General features: G+C 42.2%; 1 protein-coding gene across 5 annotated transcripts in view; it reads left to right on the forward strand.

Annotated features, from left to right (window-relative positions):
* The first annotated feature begins 446 nt into the window (after positions 1-446).
* The window catches only part of dnm1a (dynamin 1a), a 48,386-nt gene continuing 28,372 nt past the window's right edge, over positions 447-20,460 (forward strand). For 2 of the 5 annotated variants that reach the window (XM_035185043.2, XM_047344485.1), the window contains exons 1-10: positions 450-937; positions 10,184-10,257; positions 11,209-11,358; positions 11,582-11,785; positions 12,533-12,631; positions 13,745-13,905; positions 14,025-14,167; positions 14,250-14,385; positions 16,124-16,191; positions 16,717-16,855. In XM_035185043.2, coding sequence (XP_035040934.1) covers positions 777-937; positions 10,184-10,257; positions 11,209-11,358; positions 11,582-11,785; positions 12,533-12,631; positions 13,745-13,905; positions 14,025-14,167; positions 14,250-14,385; positions 16,124-16,191; positions 16,717-16,855 — 1,335 coding nt within the window. In that variant the 5' untranslated portion in view covers positions 450-776. Of the gene's footprint in view, positions 938-10,183; positions 10,258-11,208; positions 11,359-11,581; positions 11,786-12,532; positions 12,632-13,744; positions 13,906-14,024; positions 14,168-14,249; positions 14,386-16,123; positions 16,192-16,716; positions 16,856-18,613; positions 18,753-20,460 lie in introns of all 5 variants that reach the window. The other 3 variants (XM_047344486.1, XM_035185042.2, XM_035185044.2) reach the window with 3 other exon arrangements.

A 20,460-nucleotide genomic window follows, 5' to 3' on the forward strand; every position in this document is an offset into this window, starting at 1 on the left:
TGAAGAAAAATTGTATCCCCCATCACTGTAGCAAAACCTATTGGGGGATACCATTTTCCCAGGGGATACACATCTTTTGAACCTGAAAAATGGTTATTATAGTTATAGGGGGACATTTTTTTCAAGGGTGACACACTTTTTCCCCTAAACAAAAAAGTACCCCCTATAACTGGAGCAAACGTTAAGAGGAGATACACATTTATTCAGACTGAAAAATATTGTATCCCCTAAAAAAAATGTATCCCCCCCTGGAAAAAAAAGACAGCTCTGGTTTCATGGAAATACAAATATTTATTATCATTGCTGGGCCATGTAGTATAAAGTATAAACAACCATTTTTATTGTTGCTGCTATTTTTCATCTACTGTGGTGAAATCAGGGCGCAGTTATGTCGCTCCACCCCCGTTTGAATGCAGGCGCGCTCCCGCGAAAGGGGGCACGATCCCAGTCGGGGAAACCTACTTTTGCTCGACACCGGCACCGCACCTGCAGCACAGTGACGGCAGCGTCGCCATCTGGCGGTGTGCGTGGAGAACTGCAGGGCTCTCTCCTGAGGAAAATACAGGAGATCACCCTCCTCCTCCTCCCTGCGGTGCTCAGTGGAGAAGAGCGTCCATGTCCGAGGTGATCTGACACAGCGAGGAGGAAGAGGAGGAGAGGGCGCAGTCCATGAGGCAGAGGACCGAGGAGGAGAGAAACGAGACACAACCCCCCCCCCTAACCCCCGCTGACGAGAGGAAGGAGATCGCTCGCTTCGCCTCGGTGCAACCGCGAAGATGGGGAACCGGGGAATGGAGGATCTGATTCCTCTGATGAATCGCATGCAGGATGCCTTCTCCGCCATCGGCCAGAACGCGAACCTGGACCTGCCGCAGATCGCCGTGGTGGGCGGGCAGAGTGCCGGGAAGAGCTCGGTGCTGGAGAACTTCGTGGGGAAGTGAGTGGTGCTTTTCTTTTTTTCCCTCTCACCCCCTCCGGGCTGCAGATGCGTGACGGTGCATCACGCAAACGGCCCCTCACCATCATTTCCATCTACACTTTACAACATCTCAGTCCCCCATCCCCCTTCTCATCCTCCTCCTCCTCCTCCTCTTCTTCCTCCTCTTCCTCAGGCAGGTTCTAAAACGCACATCCAAATCTCACACACACCTTCTGCTGTCCTGCTCTCTCTCTCTCTCACACACACATACAGCACCAAGGCAAGAAGATTATTTTGTTCGGCCTCCACAAATCCCTGCTGCATGATGGCACCACAAAACATAAACCACCTCTGGTTATGGAGGCTCCACAGAAAGATGAGGAGTTATTCTTTCATTTCATTTCATGTGTAGCATCACGAATTCTCTGATATGTATGACAGAAGCAGGGCAATGTCGAGATGCTGACTTCCTGTAAAGCCCCCCCACCCACACAGGCAGTCTACAGGATGTGGTGTTTGCAGTGTCGGGCCCTTCAAACCCCTGCAAACGCACACATTTTGGATGCTGACAGGATGTGTTGTCGTTTCTGTCGTCCACGGCCGAGTTAATCCTGCAGGCAGGCGTGCAAAAAAAATGATGTGTGAGGACATGCAGTTTGTCAGAGCTGACGATGATGATGGAGGAGGAGGAGGAGGAGGAGGATGATGATGATGGTATAAAACAAGGGGGAACAAATGTGATCTGTTATGCTGCAGTGTGACCTTGCTGAAAGCGAGGAAGAGACAGAGTCCACCTGAGCTTTGAGCCCTTCCAGCTCAGCTCATCCATCTGTCTGCCAGTGCTTATGCTGTAAGTGAAGCTTACCTCACACCGGCTGCAACATGGGTGTCACTGGCCGACTGCCCGTCAGCCCAGCTCGCTTGTATTTCACTCGATCAGATTTATTGGTTTTATTCCCCTTTTGACGCTCTGTGCACAGTGAGTGATTCAGCAGTATCTTCTGCCCCAGCAAGGTCAGAGTGTGCTAATACTGCGCCCACCCCCCCCACACTCACTCTGAGTGATAACGGGGAAATCCACCACGACACAGTGCTCGTGCCACCAGATCTGTCAGTCCAAGCAGTGCAGCAACGGATTTGAGATGTAGTTGTTTGTTTTACTTTTGCTTGACACCTGCAGAGACGCACAGTTCAGCACATGGCCAGTGTGCTAATCCCCATCTTAACATGTAGTAGGAGAGGCCGTCCTACTGTTTACATGTCAGGCTATTAGGCTAATCTACACATGATGCTAACCAGGGGAAGGAATATCAGTTCAGTGGTGAAAGATGGAGCCTACAAGTGAAATTTCAAAGATATCCACCGATATGAACCTCTTACACACATATCAGTGTTTATATGTGCCGATAGGATTTTTTAAATTTTACATAAGGAACAATACAGAAAAGATGTGCATTTATGTTTAACATATTATTTATCTTCTTAATTCAATATTTGGTTATATTTGTGTGATCTTCTTATTTATAGATCTATAAAGATTATGGTTAAACTGTAAAATATGCAGCCTCCATGACATCATCATTTTACTTGTCAAAACTTGGCATCTACATTACCCAGAATGCAACTCAAAGGGCCACAAATAGCTTAATATAACGAGTCGCAGTTTGAGCTTCTTATGCATTTACGCGCAATGTCTGACCAGGATTTACAAATATATCCTAATACACAACAGCACTCAACTGGAATCCTAAACAGCCTTGAATGTATTAAATTGGTGCATTTCCCCATGAACTCCATATCAGCACAAGAAATACACACTCACATGAACCTTGAAAAGAACTGAAAGTAATTCTTCCTTCCATTTGTAGCCATTGTATGATATTTAATGTCACACTTTGTCCTCTAATAGAAGAATCAATAGACATTTTATGAACATAATTTAAAAAACAGGGTTTTGATTGAAGCTTCTTACTCTTACACTTTTTAAAAAAAAATCACATATTGAGTTGAAACCTTGTTGTAATATCACAACAATCTCTTTACACCTATTGAGCGCATCCACGCTGTTCTGCGCCCGCTCAGCTGTCACCATAGCAACAGCTTCTGCCTAATTACATTGCCTGTACCCAAGAGACCTGCAGGTTTAGACGGAGGCAAAAACGGAAACAATGCAAGGAAAACGTTTATACGTTACAGCGGAGCCTGATCTGACCTGTGAAGCACATTCACTGCATCTTGTCTGCAGGTGTCTGTGAGGCCTGCAGCACTGGACAAATGCAGATGCTGGTCTTGTGTTAATGTGCACTTGTCCCCCTGCAGTGACTCAGGTCCCCCCAACCCCCATCCCTGTGGCCCACTGTGGTTTGTGTTATCGGGCCTAAATCAACACACACCTACAATACGCTGTGTGTTTACATTTCGCCACCGTAGATGCTTCTTTCCTCCGTTATTTAGCGTAGTTTTGTGTCACTCTGGTAAACTTTTTGTCATCATTACGCCACCTGCTGTTTTATCCTTTTTGCTTTTAATAGCTTGGTTTTTGGCAGGAATATGGGGCCGATTATTTCTCCCCCACAGCTCCCGTCCTGGCATTTGTTCTCCCTCTGTCTGGCTTGGCAGCTGACGGTGAGACAAATCAATACAAATGTACAGGAGACATTTTAATGGCAGTGATACATTTACATCAATTATTTCAGGAGCCATGTACAGGTGCATCTCAGAAAAATAGAATATCGTGGCAATTTCTTTTTGTTATATAATTTAAAAAGTGAAACTTTTATATTCTAGATTAGGGATGGGACAAAATAATGAAAAATATTGACACTGTCCTCCTGACTCATGAGATGTGCTGCCACTAAATATCTATATTTAGTTATAGTTTGGACTTTTGCCAGTTTGTGGTTATTTTACATTGAAATTTTGACTCATGTGGACATTGACAAGTTACAGTGTGTTAAAGACTTGCGAGGCACTAAAATGAGACTTAATGAACATTTGTATACATTGTTTCATCTCAGTTTGTGTCCAACTTGTGAATTTGACACCAAAAAAAGTGGTGTGGTATGGAGATGATCAGCCTGTGGTGCTGCTGAGGCTCAGGTTGCTTTGATAGCGGCCTTCAGCCCATTTATTGGGGTCAGGAAACATTTTAGTTTACGTGTAATGAGTCTAGAATATATTTATTTTTCACTTTTTAAGATAACTGATAACCGTATAAGCTGGCAGGTAAAAAAGAGTGAAACGTCTTCAAATTAGGATCAATCAAATTGATATATTTCTCTTCACCGTCTGTCCTTCGCTGATATTTGATCTTGCTAACTTAATGTGTCCTTCGTGCACAGAGTCTACTTCACTCCAATCTGTTTGCAGTAAATCACCTCAGTTCAACTCAGGGGCTGCTTTATGTCTGTAAAATGTACAAAGTAAATGCAGTCATGTTAAACTAAAATTACAGAAATACATCAAATGTGATCGCGTAAGAATAATACCTTTGGCAATTATGAAATTTATCCAGATGTTTCTGTATTTGGTGTTTTAATGAGTAACCCCTTCTCTTGTCTTAGACTATGAAAAGCGTATTTGTGGACAGTTCCATTTTCTTTTCCTCTTGAATGAGTTGCAAAAATATTAACATCTAAATGTTCACAAAACAGTTAAAACAGAAATTCAAAGAGCCTGTGATGTTGTCTTCAAATTCAGCCAAAACCATGCAAAGATGTTCAGTTTACAAAATCACAGAAAAGCAGCAAATCCTCAGAGATAAAAAGCTGAAAACGGTGAATGTTTGGCCTTTTTACTTAACACCTGCAGATAATTTTTTGCTGACCAATTTATCAAAGAATTGACTGATTGTACGTATTATACCTGTACACGTCATCATCAAGCATCTCTCATATTAGCCCTGTGTCTCCCAGACCAGCCTAGGAATTGAGACTAAAGAAGACGTTAAGAATCTGAGCACCACGCCCGGTTCCTCATCTGTGTCTGTCATCCAGTCACTGTTTTAACTCCCATGAGTCTCATTAGCGCGGAGTGAGTCTTTAACTGGTCTGAGTGCCCAACACATGCAAAGCCAGCTGCGGAAAAAACCTGTCAATCGTTCAGGTGGAGGTGGGATGCTTCATCAGTACGTTGAATTCATTTTGCTCAGCGTTTACAGAAACGTTGCTGATGCTCTCAGCTGCATGTTCTTTTCAGAAAGTAGTTTCAGCACCACGGACAGCTCCTCCACAAAAACAACCAAATCAGCACCAAGTCTGCTCGACTGCTCCGAAAACACTAAACACTAAACCCACTGTATCACTGCCAGTGAATATAATAAGATAATGATAATAATAATATAACACTCAGATGATCACAGAAGATTAACCTCAGTTCCCAGCAGAACTGGTCAGATTTAGGGAAGTTACTAAAAGCATTTCGAGGGCGTGTGAGGTGACTTTTCCAGCCGATACCTACAAAAAGGAGATGTGATTATAAAAGTCACATGTGGTGCGTTCATGACGTTTTCCTGGGGTGTTGCTACGAGGTGCACGGCTCAGCCGACTGAAGCACTTTGTTATCAGTGACGGCTGCTGGCACGAGCGCAACCCCACGAACATAATACTACAACGCAGATGTTTCTCCCCTCACCACCACTGGCACCATCGCTATTCCAACCCCCACACAGATTAAGTTTATGATATATCGCTGGTTTCATGTGTTACATAAAACGGAAGAGGCCAGAAGCGCTCGGATGAGTCGCAGCAGCAGCTTCACTCATGTGAAAGACAAGGACGTGTACTGAGGCTCCTTTATTCTTTTCATATTAAACAGTGAGGGGGAGGCCGGGAAACACAAAGACGGCTCGTGCTTTAATGATTTATAAAGGATCACATGTTAAGGAAATGTCACAGTAAGATAAAGCGGCCACAATATATATGATAATACTGTATGGAAAGTATATTTTTCCGGTTGTGTAGTGAAAATGGAGAGGACAGACTACTCTGATGTGATATGTTGGACAGATTACCACTAAACTTGGGAGGATGTGGTGTCATGGAACAGCCCATTCAATTTTGGTGCGGACCCAGGATTTTCTTTTTCGCTTTCTTAAACATTGTGTGTTTTTTTTTAAACATATTCCTTGATTTCTCAGGGAATAATTTATGGATCCTGATGAAACGAAAAAATCAAGAATCATTTTTATGGGTGTCTGTAATTCGGTTCCGATCAAAATACAAATCTGGATCTAGTCAATTGAAATGTTTCATAATGGGACTATTGGGCCTTGGTGGAGGTTTATCTAGTTTTAAAATAAATATGAGCTCATGTGGTGATGCTGTTTTTTATTGATCCCATAGTTTTCCAGCGATACGTTGAGGGCAACGTTCAGTTGGAACCACCAGTTGATTATATATATATATATATATAGCTAAGAGAGAATGTGAGAATTCCTGTTATCATTTATCTTGGCTTGAGTTTGAAAGGATTTATGTTTATTACACTACATTCCTTGGGTCTTTCTAAGAAAAAGAAATAAATAAACATGTTGGTAAACAAATGAACACAAAGTTCTCAGTCTAAGAATGTTGTGCCTGTCTTTCCAATGATTCGCACCCAGGCTCCAGTTTATTTTCATTGTTCTGCTGCTGAGTGACAGACAGAGGATAGAGAGAGGACATGATTTGTTCTGATACTGCTACAGGGGATTACAACTAATCTGTGTTTGGACCGCTGCGCACCAACAACACATTCTCCCATTGGCTCTCATCTAATCTGGAATCCAGTATCCAGCTATTTTATTGGCTCCTTCTAACTATGCAGTTGACAGTAATGTGTGTGGAAGAGAGAAAGGGAGAGAGAGGGAGAGAAAGAGAGAGAGAGAGAGAAAGAGGGAGAGTGCACTATTATTAAACAGCGTTCTCATCCTACTTGGAGCCAAGCGATGCTGGGAGGAGCGTTGCCTGTTTGTGCTGCTTCACTACGTTCAGGGTTGTTATTGCTGCACGCATTATAGCAGGTTTAAGGCTCAGTGTCTGTCTGCCACTGGATCTGTGAAGTCTAGAGTGAATAATAACAGTGTGTGTGTAGTGCACTCATCCATGAAGCAATGAGTCACTACTCTGCCACAGCTGGTGCTCACTGGACTTGAATGAATCAATGGCTGAATGTTTATCCCAACTAAATAATTTTATTTGCACAAGATGAAGAAGAAAATCAATCAAATTTATTTGATTTATTAGCATATCTGTGACCTCCCTGACACACACACACACACACACACACACACACACACACACACACACACACACACACACACACACACACACACACACACACACACACACACACACATTTGTTCCTTTTTAAAGAATCTCTGCTGTACAGGGATTGTGCCAGTGCTATACAAGTGTGAGTGATTTCCTACCTCACTGTGGGGGATGACATCACACAAGGTGGGGGGCTGTCCCTCTCTTAGCAGGATTAGATAAAGGACAAGTGAACAGAGAGAGATAGTCGCACTACTGTCACATAACTCTCTTGGTGTATAGACAGCAGGGGAGTCTTTTTTGTGTGTGTTTGTCTCTGTGTATGTGTGTGTGTGACTTCTCGTTGAGGGGAGGACGAGGAGTGAGAGGAAGACCTACAGTTAGGGCCATCTGTCTCCACATAAACATGTCCAAGCGGGAGAAAGGGACACACACACACAGACAGACACACACACAGACAGACAGGGCGACCAGCAGATGGGCAGACAAATGCAAAAGGCCAACAGAGAGCAGGGTTTCCTTTTGTCGTACAAAGCAGCAGTTTAATACAAATACATGTTTACAAACACTTACTGCTGTATCCAGAGACGCTGGTGTTGGTGATGTGCAAACAGTAGCTTCAGTGTGATGTACCATATGTGATGTATTATCAGGTCTATGTTGTCGACACTCACACAAGGTCTTTAAGTGACATATGCTGCAGGCTGGAGCAGGTTTAAGAAAGATCTGTAGATTATAACCCTCACTTTCATTTGTCAGAGACACTTTAATGGTGTTAATAAACTTGTGTTGTATTGATTAAATGGCCTCTTATTGACTATTTTAGATGCACATCGCTAATGATAGACTTGGATTATAGTGCGAAATGGAAAATAACAGAGATTAAGTTATTATTACAATTATTACAAGTGGGGATTCACCTATCTGACTTTTTTCCAGTTCCCTATTTCTCTCTAATTTAAAATCTTAAAAGTTAATTTGGATAATTTTCATGTCCTTAAACTGAAGAAAACTAAAACAGGTTTGTGATTGAATGCAAGAGATGGAGAACCATTAAAATACAGCTGCATCTTCTCATGTTCAAAACTTGCAACTACTTAACCATATTTTAACCATTACCCACAGATGTTTTATGATTATTTGGATTATTTAAAGCTTGTTTACAGCTAAAAAACTGAAAATAATGTAAAAATTGCAGCTAAAACTTGTTTACTAATGAGTTTGCGTCCTTTGTGGCAGCAGAGTCAATGTCAGGAAATATTTAAGTTACAGCTTTTTAATCATTCTATCAAAATTAAAAGACAGTCTTCCTTTAAAGCTTGTGAAAGAAATAAATAGGTGAAATAAGGTGAAATAATTTTTCAACTAATTGCTGAATTAGCTTTTCGTTGTGAGGTCATGATTGTGCCCTGATTAACTCTCAGCTCATGACTCATGTATCCAAACTGCCTCAGGTCCTCGACTATTTCTTATTCATGCCGTTCACTTGATTACTGTCGACTTCTCTCATCACATACTGAATCTTTTATCTGTTAAAACGACTTAAGATCATATATTATGACTGAAAACAGGATATTTATGAAAACATTTTACAGTTCTTCATCCTCATCCTGTAATCACAACTCTGTCAGGAAATAAATACTTAAATTTGAACTGTTTACGATTATTTTTATGATGATTTTTGGAGGTAAGACAAGAGCTGACACATACTGAGCGCTGCAGAATGTGTCCCCAACAGTGTTATTGTTGCTGTCAACACACACACAGACACACAAATGTCACTGGACAGGCAGAGTCGTGTCGGCTGCTGAGGAGCGTGCTGTGCCAGTGGCGAGCTGAGGCTGATGTTGCATAAGCAGCTGAGCAGCCCCGGAGAAAATCAGTGTCTTGCACAGAGGGAAGCGTAAAACACATGTTGGCAGGGAGTCATCTGTACACACACACACGCTCTGGCATTTCACACCTCAGACACACCAGCACAATATTTTACTTGGTAACAGATGTTTAACACATTCATTTGTACGGACATACGCTTACACACAAGTCGTCCACAACAAAGAGAATAGAAGAAACAAAAAGAATATACAAAATTATAAGATCCCAAGTGCTTCAAGAATCCTGTGAAATTCAGTATTATTTTTGTTACCCAAATTTAAATACATATAAAACACTGGTAAACATCAGAAAATAAGGAGAAACTGCAGAAGAATCTGGTGTAAATGGCTCACAGCTCATGAACTTATTTCCTTGTGTTGTGTCAGTGTTACCGAGCTGTGAAATTATTCTGCTGCAGTGTTGCTGCTGGTTTTTCCATCTCACTGCTGCTGCTGAAGAAATGCTAATTCTCTGTGTGACGATAAAAATTTAAACAGGCACACGTCGGCTGTAAACCTCCAAAACTAATGTCAGGGTTTATTTATCAATGTTGTTAAACAGCCCGTCAGATGACGGGGCCCCATTTCAACATGTAGTGATATATAACTTGAAAACAAGTTTGTGGATTTGTTAGTGTCTAGATTAAGAGTCAGAAAAAAAGACATTTGAAATATATTATATTTAGATAATTTGAACCATTTTCCTGTCGTACTGGTTGATTCACAAAGATGATTCCTGTGGTAAATGAAATGAACATCAAGCCTGATGTCACCACAGCTGTTGTGTGAGGATTCATTGTTATTCAGCTCTGCACACAGAAAACACACTCCCACACACACACACACACACACACACACACAAGCATACACATTTTCACACTTGTGTTCTTGTCACAGCCTTCCTGAGGGAATAATAATAAAGACTTTTTAACAAAGTGTCAGGATGATGATTCATAATCACTGACTCTCTCTCTTTTTGTCTCTAGATGATTAATATTATTAAAGTTTCTCTTTTAATTCAGGGTTTATTCTGGTTTATTTTTTGACGTTGACGTATAGTTCTTTCTTTTTGTTTGCCTACACACAGTAGTTTGTACTGTCGCTGATCATTGTCCTTCCGTCTTTCTGTTGCGTTACAGGGATTTCCTTCCCCGTGGCTCTGGCATTGTGACCCGTCGTCCTTTGGTTCTGCAGCTGATGACCTGTCCCACAGGTAAAAACCCCATTACCCATAAGCCCTGACATTCTCATCCTCCAGGTGTTGGGATATGTAGTAGTGTTGAGTCAAAACTGATCTTACTGCAGAGCCTTAAAGATGTTTCTTCCCTCGTATACAATATTTCATCACTTCTCTGGCTCCTGACATTTAATATTAGTGTCCGTGATATCACCCATAGATACATTAAGGGATGATTAGAAGCCTTTACTTTAGCCTGAGACTTTGTAAACCTTAATATCGTTATAACTGAAAGGTAAAAATAACACAAAATATTTTGACTACGCTTTTCAAGAGAGACGTTCAAGAGGGTTGAAGCCAGCCTCTTGTGGCCATTAGTTGAATTGCATTTTAAGCTTCTTCAGGATCTACTCAGTGTTCCACATCTTTTTGTCCTGCTGTGTTTAATGTATCGCTTCTAGACCGAACTCTTCATCTACTCTAACTCGGACAGAGACACAAGTTCAGAAACTGATACGTATTTCAGCTCCCACATGTATAAACCTCCAGAATCCTCCTCCACTCTCACTGCTTCAGTCCCTCAACATCTTTTCCACTCAAGTCAACGTGGAGATGATAACAGCATCCTCGTGTTGCCATGGTTACAAGTCATTAGGCTGTTTTAGGGTTTGGAGCTTTTTCTCCCACGTCTTCATGGTGCGAATCAGAGATATATGTGGATTCATTTTATATTGCATCATTCCTCAAACATGCAAAGAAATTTTAGTTTGTTATAAGTAAGTCCTTTTTTTATTTAGAATAATTTAACTTACTCCGACTCAGGCATGGATATGATTAAACTAATTCTGTTTTAAGTTATCTATGACATTTTTGAATATTTAATAGTGCTAATAAGATGACTGTTGGTTTGTCGTGTGTATTTGCTTAAAAACATGTTTTAATGTATACCCTCGTTTCCACTAATGTGTTTCCCTTCACTGTCTTTAGAGTACGCTGAGTTTCTCCACTGTAAGGGCAAAAAGTTCGTCGATTTCGATGAGGTCCGACAGGAGATTGAGGCGGAGACTGATCGCATCACCGGGGCCAACAAGGGCATCTCCTCTGTGCCCATCAACCTGCGAGTCTACTCCCCTCACGGTGAGGCTGACACAACTCTATTTCCACACAGATATCAGCTCGATGTGAATTGCCTGGTGTTTTGTTGTTGTATCTGACTTACAGAATAGAGGAAAATGTAGATTTCTTTGTCTCATATCAGCAGATTATGCACATCCAAACTTCTCATTTGGAGACAATGCATGTGGAAAAGGCTCCTCTAGTTCATCTAGTTTTCTTCCTGTGCTCCTTTCCCTCCTCACAGTGCTCAACCTGACGCTGGTGGACCTGCCAGGGATGACCAAGGTGCCCGTGGGCGACCAACCTGCAGACATCGAGGCCCAGATCAGAGAGATGCTGATGCAGTTTGTCACCAAGGAGAACTGCCTGATGCTGGCCGTCTCCCCGGCCAACTCCGATCTGGCAAACTCTGACGCTCTAAAGATTGCCAAAGAGGTCGACCCTCAGGGTGAGTTACTCTATACTTCTACTTCTATATTTCTCCACTGAATGACTCAGGAAATTGTACCACTTTCCCCCACTACAGGTATGTGATAGTTACTTATCACTTATCACATTATAAACCATAAGGCAGAGAGCACAAACCTCCGCCAAGGCCCAACAGTCCCCACAGGAAATTCAGTAGATCTTGATTTTTATTTGGATTTAGAACAAATCTCATATATCAGACCCCTAAACATGCATGATTTTTTTTTTTTTCAAGATCCATGAGTTTTTAGTCATTCTCAATTAACAAAAATGTTGCAAAAAGCGCAATGGTGAAGAAAGTAAATATATAACCCTGGATCCGTTCCCTGATCTGGATCCTCAGCCAAATTGAATGGGTTTCATGATAAACCATCCAGTGGTTTCTGTGTTATCATGCTAACTAACAGACAGACAGAAAAACACACAACCTCCTTGGAAGAGGAGACAAATGCAGAGATGCTGGAATGTATTTGTCTTTTTAGACACTAGACTACCAAAAAGTACATGAACTTATAGAATTATTATCCACCTCGATCCACATCAACATTAAAATACTTATAAGAGTATATCAGTGACAAAAATCCTTAAAATAATATATAAATACACTCCAGCATTTGGGGATATTGAGTATGTAGAGCATCAGAGCTAGTTTTCATTTTAGTTGTCATTTCAGTTTTCAGGTTCGGTTTGTGCAATTGATAAATCATCTTGGTGTGTGTACATGTAGGTATGAGGACCATTGGTGTGATCACCAAGCTGGACCTGATGGACGAGGGGACGGACGCTAAAGAAATCCTGGATAATAAACTGCTTCCACTCAGGAGGGGTGAGAACAAGCATTAACACACACACACACACACACACACACACACACACACACACACACACACACACACACACACACACACACACACACACACACACACACACACACACACACACACACACACACACACACACAGTTCGTCTTTTCAACTTCAGGGCCTGCAGTGACACATTGTTTCCCTCTTGTGGTAACAAGGCAGTCGAATTGAAGCGGTTCAATTCTCCGACCACTGAGAGGAGGTGAGGGAGGGTTTAATAAAACAGAACGGAGTGAGAAATCAAAACAGAGGCAGAGAGGAAGAGGAGAAGGGGGCAAAGAGAAAAACACCAGTGTCGGAAAAGAGCTTACATGCATGTACGTTGCGGGTTGCCCTTTACTGCAATGTGCTGATGCGGTGCTTTTCTTTTCCATTTGCTCCTGGTTAAGACCCAAACATGTGCTTTTAAATATTTTCCATGTCCTTTGTTTTTTTTTTCAATGTTGTTTTTCCACCCTCGTCTTCTTCTTCTTCTTTGCTCCTTCTCTCTCTGCCATGGATGTTCGCATTTACAAGGCTGCTGGCTCACAGTTGCATTAGTTATAGAGCATGAAACGGCCTGTAACTGAGTGATGCATGAGGAAACTTAACTGGAGGTGAAATGGGATCCGTGTGACCTGAACTCTGCTCGGTTTTTCCTTTTCCTCCCTTTTTTCTTTCTCTCTTTCTGTCTTAAATACTTGGACACACACACATATTGGGATTTATTCATGTAACTCCTTCTTCTTCTTCTTTCCTGCATTCCTCTCCTCCTTCCATCCTTCATCTCTGATCTTTCCTTCAGTCTCTTTAAAATGTGGTTTTGCACAGTTTAACAATATTAAGCACTGTTTTCTCAGTGGTCAACTGCTGGATGCCGTTTTCATTCTGGGTTTGGCTTGTCAAACTTCAACAATAGTCCAGCACAAGCCAAGTTTGCTCTAATACAAGACCACAATATCTGCCATTCAAATAACCATTCGGGCCACGAACATTGAGAAATTCCAGGAAGTGATGGACGAAGTTGGCTCTGGTCATCTGCGAGTCTCGCAATAGTTCAGACTGTATTGTAAATGGCTCTCGTCTGTTCCGTCCAGGATACGTCGGCGTGGTGAACAGGAGCCAGAAGGACATAGATGGGAAGAAGGACATTAATGCCGCCATGGCCGCCGAGAGGAAGTTCTTTCTCTCCCACGCTTCGTACAGACACCTGTCAGACCGCATGGGCACCCCCTTCCTCCAGAAACTCCTCAATCAGGTTTGTAAAAGAGCAAACCAAGACTTGGAGAGGGTCTGCAGTTTATCCATTTAAGAGCTCTGCAACACTCTGTCTCATTCTGACCCCTTCTCTCCAACTCTGACCTTTGACCTGCACAGCAACTGACCAACCACATCCGCGACACCCTGCCGGGGCTGCGAGCCAAGCTACAGAGTCAGCTCCTCTCCATAGAGAAGGAGGTGGAGGAGTACAAGAACTTCAGACCCGACGATCCCTCTCGCAAGACAAAGGCTCTGCTCCAGTGAGTTTATGCAGGTACATAGACTTTAAGATAGACGCAGATTGATGGATTTATTGATATCTGTGTCTCTGCCTCCCTGCAGGATGGTGCAGCAGTTCTCCGTGGATTTCGAGAAGTGCATAGAGGGCTCTGGCGACCAGATTGACACCGCGGAGCTGTCAGGGGGTGCGAGGATCAATCGCATCTTCCACGAACGCTTCCCGTTTGAACTGGTCAAGGTGTGTGCATGCCAGATGTTGGTGTGTTTGTCATTATAGCATCAAACAACTAATTAGCTCCCAACTTAACAGGCGAAAGAGCACTTGGACAAACACCAGTATGATAAGAACTACCTGAAATGTATTTGACTCGTGATTTTACTTTTTTTAGTTTGGTTCATGTTCCATCTGCTAACATGGAGGAGACTGGGTTTATGACTTATACTGCAGCCAGCCACCAGGTGGCGATCGAGACACTTTGGCTTCACTTTAATTCACTTAAGTGCTGTTTTATTAGCGTCAGGAAATTTTGTTGAACATTTCCAAAACGAATATTTAATAATAAAAATGTGAAAATGCATAAAACAGGTAGTGACCACTGATAACGAGAGAGAAAATCCCAGGAGCAGAAAAAGAAAGACATAAACGCCTTTCTTAGTTTATGACAAGTATCTTTCTCAGCCTCTTTACATCATTAAGTTGCTTCCTCCTCTCTGTCCTCTCTCAGTCTGAGAAGGAGAGAAATCCTCCCTTTGGACTCCGATGCTTTCTCTCTCAAACATTCCTCTGCTCCCTCCCCTACCTCTCCCGTCGCAAGGTCTTCCCTCACCCCATCTTTTTCTCTCATTCCTTTAAGACGTGCATCCTTAATTCATCCCTCACGTCCACCTTCCACATTATCTTAACCTCTCATCCCTTCATCCACCTACTTCGACTCCCTAAGCTTTTTACCTCACCCCGACCCTGTTTACATATTTGCCTTCTCTCTCCTTTCATTTTCTCTCAGTCGGCCGTTACCCTTCCCGTCCTTCCTCCCCCTCCTCTCATGCGTCCCTCCACTTTGTCCTCCCTCACCCTCCCTCTGAGGATATAAAAACTTACCGTCTGTGACTCAAGACTGCAGAAAAGACGCCCTGTCAGTTTCCCACCGTGGAGACGGAGCAGGTTGCTTCCTAACCAGAAGCTTGGCTCGTAACACAGAAAACCCCCAGTGTCTGCCAGATGCATTAGAAGTCCGTTTATCATGATGTTTTATGTGATTGTAGTATATGCTTCAAAGAAAATATATAAAAAAGATTGGTGCTTTGCCATAAAGAAGTGGTATACCTTTAAATTAAAAACAGAACATACAGGAATATAGCAGATCAGATTATATATCCTACTTTGTGTTCGGCTGAGTGTATGAAAGATCTGTTAGGGGAAAAGCCTGATTAACGTTTTCAAAATAAAAGCTGCCGAGACATTTTTACAACCCAGGGGGAATGTTCCAACCCAGTGGTTCCCAAGTTTTCTCATGATATGTCTGTGGGAGTCCGACCAGGAGATCTCTTCTCCCCCTCCCTGTTTTTGTTAGAATCATTTTTATAAGTAGAAGATGTCAAATTATGCAGCAATTTGCAAGAAAAATAAATGTTTTTTTGCAGCTTTTAAGTGTACTTTCTTATCGTCTTAATGTTTTGCAACTGACCTTCACTTATTTACGACAACAATTTTAGTTTTTGAACATAATGAGATGTATTGTGTGTTGATTGGTAAAATGAAGAGATGTTCATAGGCAGATTATTCCTCTAATAAACTCATAATCCCAACCGACAGAGGAAATAAATCTTCATTTACAGAAATCGATAATTAAAGGAAGGAACTTTATGAGCTGACATGCTAAAACAATCAAGAGAGATTTAAACTGATCTATGAAGATGTGAGAGCAGGACTCTCTGTACTTACTCCCCTCTGTCGTCTGTGTTTTTCTCTTTCCCAGATGGAGTTCGACGAGAAGGAGCTGAGGAAGGAGATCAGCTACGCCATCAAGAACATACACGGCATCAGGCATGTCTTCCCTCCATCTCTCCTCTCCATCCTTCCTGCCCTTCCTCTTTACTTCACCTCCCTCTGTCTCTCCATCTGTCTAATCACCGAGACCTTCAGACTTGGCTCGAGTGCTCTGTTTGAATAACTAATGGCATCGATGAACTTAGACAGAGGATGTTTAAGGATTAGATAAGTGACTTCTGGTTGCGTTCGTTTTCTGGCCTCCTATTGGATAGTTCACCACCTGGTCTACAGTAACACTCTAACCCTTAACAACTCAACAAAGATATTTAGTTTCCATATTAAGTAGATAAATTGCGATTGATGTCTGTCCAATCGCTCCATCCCCTTTCCCCCCCTGTCTGTCTGAAGTTGTGTTCATTTATGTTTTGGGGCAAAAGCTCAGAAATGGAGGGTAATTCTTAACAATTAACATTCTTCTCTTTACCCAACCTCCCTCCCTCCTTTCTTTTTCTCTATCGTCCTCTTCTTTTTCTTTTTTTTTTCTTTGGCCCTGTGGCTGGTTCTCTACCTGCCGGGCAGAACTGGCCTCTTCACCCCGGACATGGCCTTTGAGACCATTGTGAAAAGGCAGATTGGGAAGATTAAAGAGCCGTGCACCAAATGTGTGGACATGGTCATTTCTGAGCTAGTCAATACGGTTAGGCAGTGTACCAAGAAGGTAAAAAAATCAAAGTAAACGGCGGATTATTGTCACCCCTCATCTGCAAAGTCCCCCTTTGCTGTTCACTCCCTGTTACTGTAACCACCCGGCCTCTCTCCAGCCCTCGCTGTTGTTGGACGGCGAGGGGGACGCCTGGAGCGGCGGGGTGGGCTGCAGTGTGCCCGCCTGCCTGCCGACTGAACTGCTTCGGACGGGTTTGGCTGGACAGGCTGGCCGTGGTAGAAAGCTGTGCTGGAGAAATCACGTGTGGACACTGAGCTGTCATCAGAATATGGTTGCCAAATAAGAGTCAGTTTGTCTATCTGATCAAGAATTAATTATTTCAAAAAGCATGCCAGACCGTCAGTTATTCCAGAAATCAGTCAATCCATGTATTTATAGTTGAAGTGGGCGTGCGATAGGTCAAGTTGACAGTAATCGCCTTCTGCTGGATCACGAGAATACCTCTGATGGTCCGATGCGCTTCTAAACTGTATATTTTGAATTTGATCCAAGTATTCAAAGTATTCCCCCCCACATTCAAATGAATGTTCAAATTTTCAATAAAAAGTGACATCCCTTTGCCAGACTAGCCAATAGACGTGAAGTATGCAAATGAGGGGCATGTGACTTCACAGTGATGCCGAAGTATCGGCCAGATACTGAGTTTTCTGAGGCGGAGAGGAACTGATAACACAGACTTTGGGCTTTTTTTGCAGAACTTTTAAATTTCACAAAAATCCTATTTCAAAAAAGAGGAAAGAAAATTTGAAAAAGCTTTAATATTCGTTTCCTTCTCTGAGTTGTTCCTGGAGCTGTTTCACCACCAGCCCCACTTACAGCCTCACCGTTAATGGCATCATCCTTCATAAGAACCTCACTCTGTCAACCTCTGCTTGTACTTGTTAGAAAATCATGCGTCACTCACTTCGACTCCCTGGCAGCCATACTGGATGATCTCAGCGTTCAGACCTTCTTGTGTGTGAGACGGCAGCTGTGCACCTGCAGCAGACAGGAGCCATGATGACTATGCTTTAAGGGCCTCAGGGGCCACACTCTCAGCAGCAGAGGCCTGCGAGTGTGGCCAAGAGACGGAGCAGTAGTCCCTCATCCAGATTGATCCACTGTGACCAAACAATTTTTAACAGCAGTTGGACTGCAACAATCTGGAGGCCCTGGGATAGTAAATGTTATGACTGGGGTCCCACTGGAAGTCAGAAGAGAGGGAGGGACGGGTGGAGGAGGTCAAAGGTCAGCACTAGGAGGGATCAGGGCATTCTGGCTGAGCGACGGGTTGCATAGCTGCGGTCTTGCCGTGTGTGGCTTGGAGTTTTTTGGCTGGTGGAGATGTGCAGGCTGGGAGCTTTCTCTACCTCTTTATCTTTCACTCATCTTTCCTCTCTTCTGTTTGCTCTGCACTGATGGAGAGATACTCCAGCCCCGCCCTGTTTCAGAATGGCTTCAGGGGAAACCAAATGTCTCACTTGCATTTTCCTTCTTCTGTGCTGTTTCTCCCCCCAAACCCCCCTCACACCTCTCCTTGTCTTTTAACCTTCAATCTGTTGTTTCTTCTGTTCCATCTCCATTCTTTGAATTGTCCTCTTCCTTTTGTCATCCTTTTGGTTTTATTTGTCTCACCCCGCCACTTTCCTTTATCTGTCTCATCTCCTCTCACAAGTCTTCCTCCTCTACCTCTCCTCTTTCTCCAATTTTTATCCCACCTCTTCTTTCTTTTTGATTTCACTCCTCCCTCACTCCGCCTGCCTATCCCTACAGGACGGGGCTGTTCACCCCTGACCTGGCCTTTGAGGCCATAGTGAAAAAGCAGATCCAAAAGCTGAAGGGGCCCACACTGAAGTGTGTAGATATGGTAGTGAGCGAACTCACCTTCACCATTCAAAAGTGTAGTAACAAGGTAAAATAACAAATAAAGCCAAGACACATTCACTCTATGTCAGTTAATCTCACATGTAGGGGCAGACTGATGGCTGGAAATGTTTTTATTTTATATGAGAAGTGATATCAGGAGATTTATGATTTAAACAAGTGAACCAGGCCTCAACTGCTTAATTGCAATATGTGTTTCTTTAAAGAAATGCCTAATTTACAAAAAATAGAGCCACTTAGATTTAGTTGGTTTTAGATAGTTGTCTTAAATATAACTTTTCTTTCTAAATCTTTTCTCACAGTTCAGAAAATTACCCTTCTGATTAGTTATTTACAGTTGACATTATTTTAAGTAAATAAGGTGCTTTGCTACATGCTACTTTCAAGCTATCCTCTTAACAGTAGTAAGCAAGAACACATTGCTTTCTTGTAGTATCAAATTTAATCTAACCATCCATAACCAATTTTAGCTAAGGTCTGTCCCCTATAGATTTCTAAATATTATTAGTATTTTACAAAGAAATAATTAAAACTTTTTAACTAATCACAAGAATACATCCTGACTTCTAGACAAAGTCAAGAAGATATGATGGCGCTAAAATAAAAATTGAAATACATTTTATATCTGTACAATTACTGAAATAAGTTGGATATTTAAATGTCTGGCTGATCAACCAACACACATAGTGGTTAAATAGCATTACAATGCCCATGATCAATATATTAGATTATTCGTTTATGGAAACTGACATGGAACAAATACACAAAACGTCATCCAGCAGATATCGGTCTGTCCTTACTTTATCAGTGTAACCACACAACCTGTATTTTGATCATAGTTTATTTGTCTTCTGTCAGTTATTGGCCTTATATTTATTTACAATGTAACAAGTTGCATGCAAGACATGATGTCTGAACATCTTTTGATTTAATTTGGTTAAAATCTCATTTTCGTGTCTGTCTGTGTCTTTATGGTTTAATAGTGGAGTGACTGATTGTGTAGTTCCACTCACAGACTAATTGAGAAACTTTCAGCATTTCTTTCATTCCTCCTTTTTATTTTTCTATCGTCCTCTCCACCCTCTCGTCCTCTAACCCTTTCAACCGGCTGCCTCCTCCCAAAGCAAACGACCAAAAGCGAGCGCGACCTCCTTTGGATTTCTCTTTTCTGTCACTCTTTTGTCTTGGATTCACTTTCAGAGACATACGGTTTTTAAAGATACTGTATGACAATATACAGTGACTAGGAAAATCCTTAAAGGGGTCAGTTTGAAGTTGTCCCCCACCCCCATCCCTCCCTGTACTCCCAGCTCCTTGGCATTGCACGTCAGTCTGAATCAATGTGCGCATTTCTGCCTGCTGCCTTTTTCTTTTATAGAAAATATTCCTCTCTCCTGTCTATGTTGTGTTTCTGTGTCAGTTTTAGGACACTGAACAATTTGAGCCTTCAAGTTGCAATGCACCTTTCCAGAGGCACAAGTTGTGTTGCTTTCAGTCGCTTTGATCGTAAATATATCCACTTTTCATGCTTTGTATAAGGTTTTGTTCTCCAGCACTGACGTGAACTCACAAAGCGTGAAAAACATGAAGTGCTTCCCATCAAATCAGTTAACAGTGTTTCTATTGGCAACAGCACAATGGTGACATTGTTAATTACAGCTGCCAGATACGAGTCTTTCCTCACTGTTTACCAAGTTGAGTTACTTGACAAAACAAATTGTTGAGTTGTTTTTACA

The sequence above is a fragment of the Hippoglossus stenolepis genome, chromosome 18, assembly GCF_022539355.2.
Source record: "Hippoglossus stenolepis isolate QCI-W04-F060 chromosome 18, HSTE1.2, whole genome shotgun sequence".
In the NCBI taxonomy this organism is placed as follows: domain Eukaryota; kingdom Metazoa; phylum Chordata; class Actinopteri; order Pleuronectiformes; family Pleuronectidae; genus Hippoglossus; species Hippoglossus stenolepis.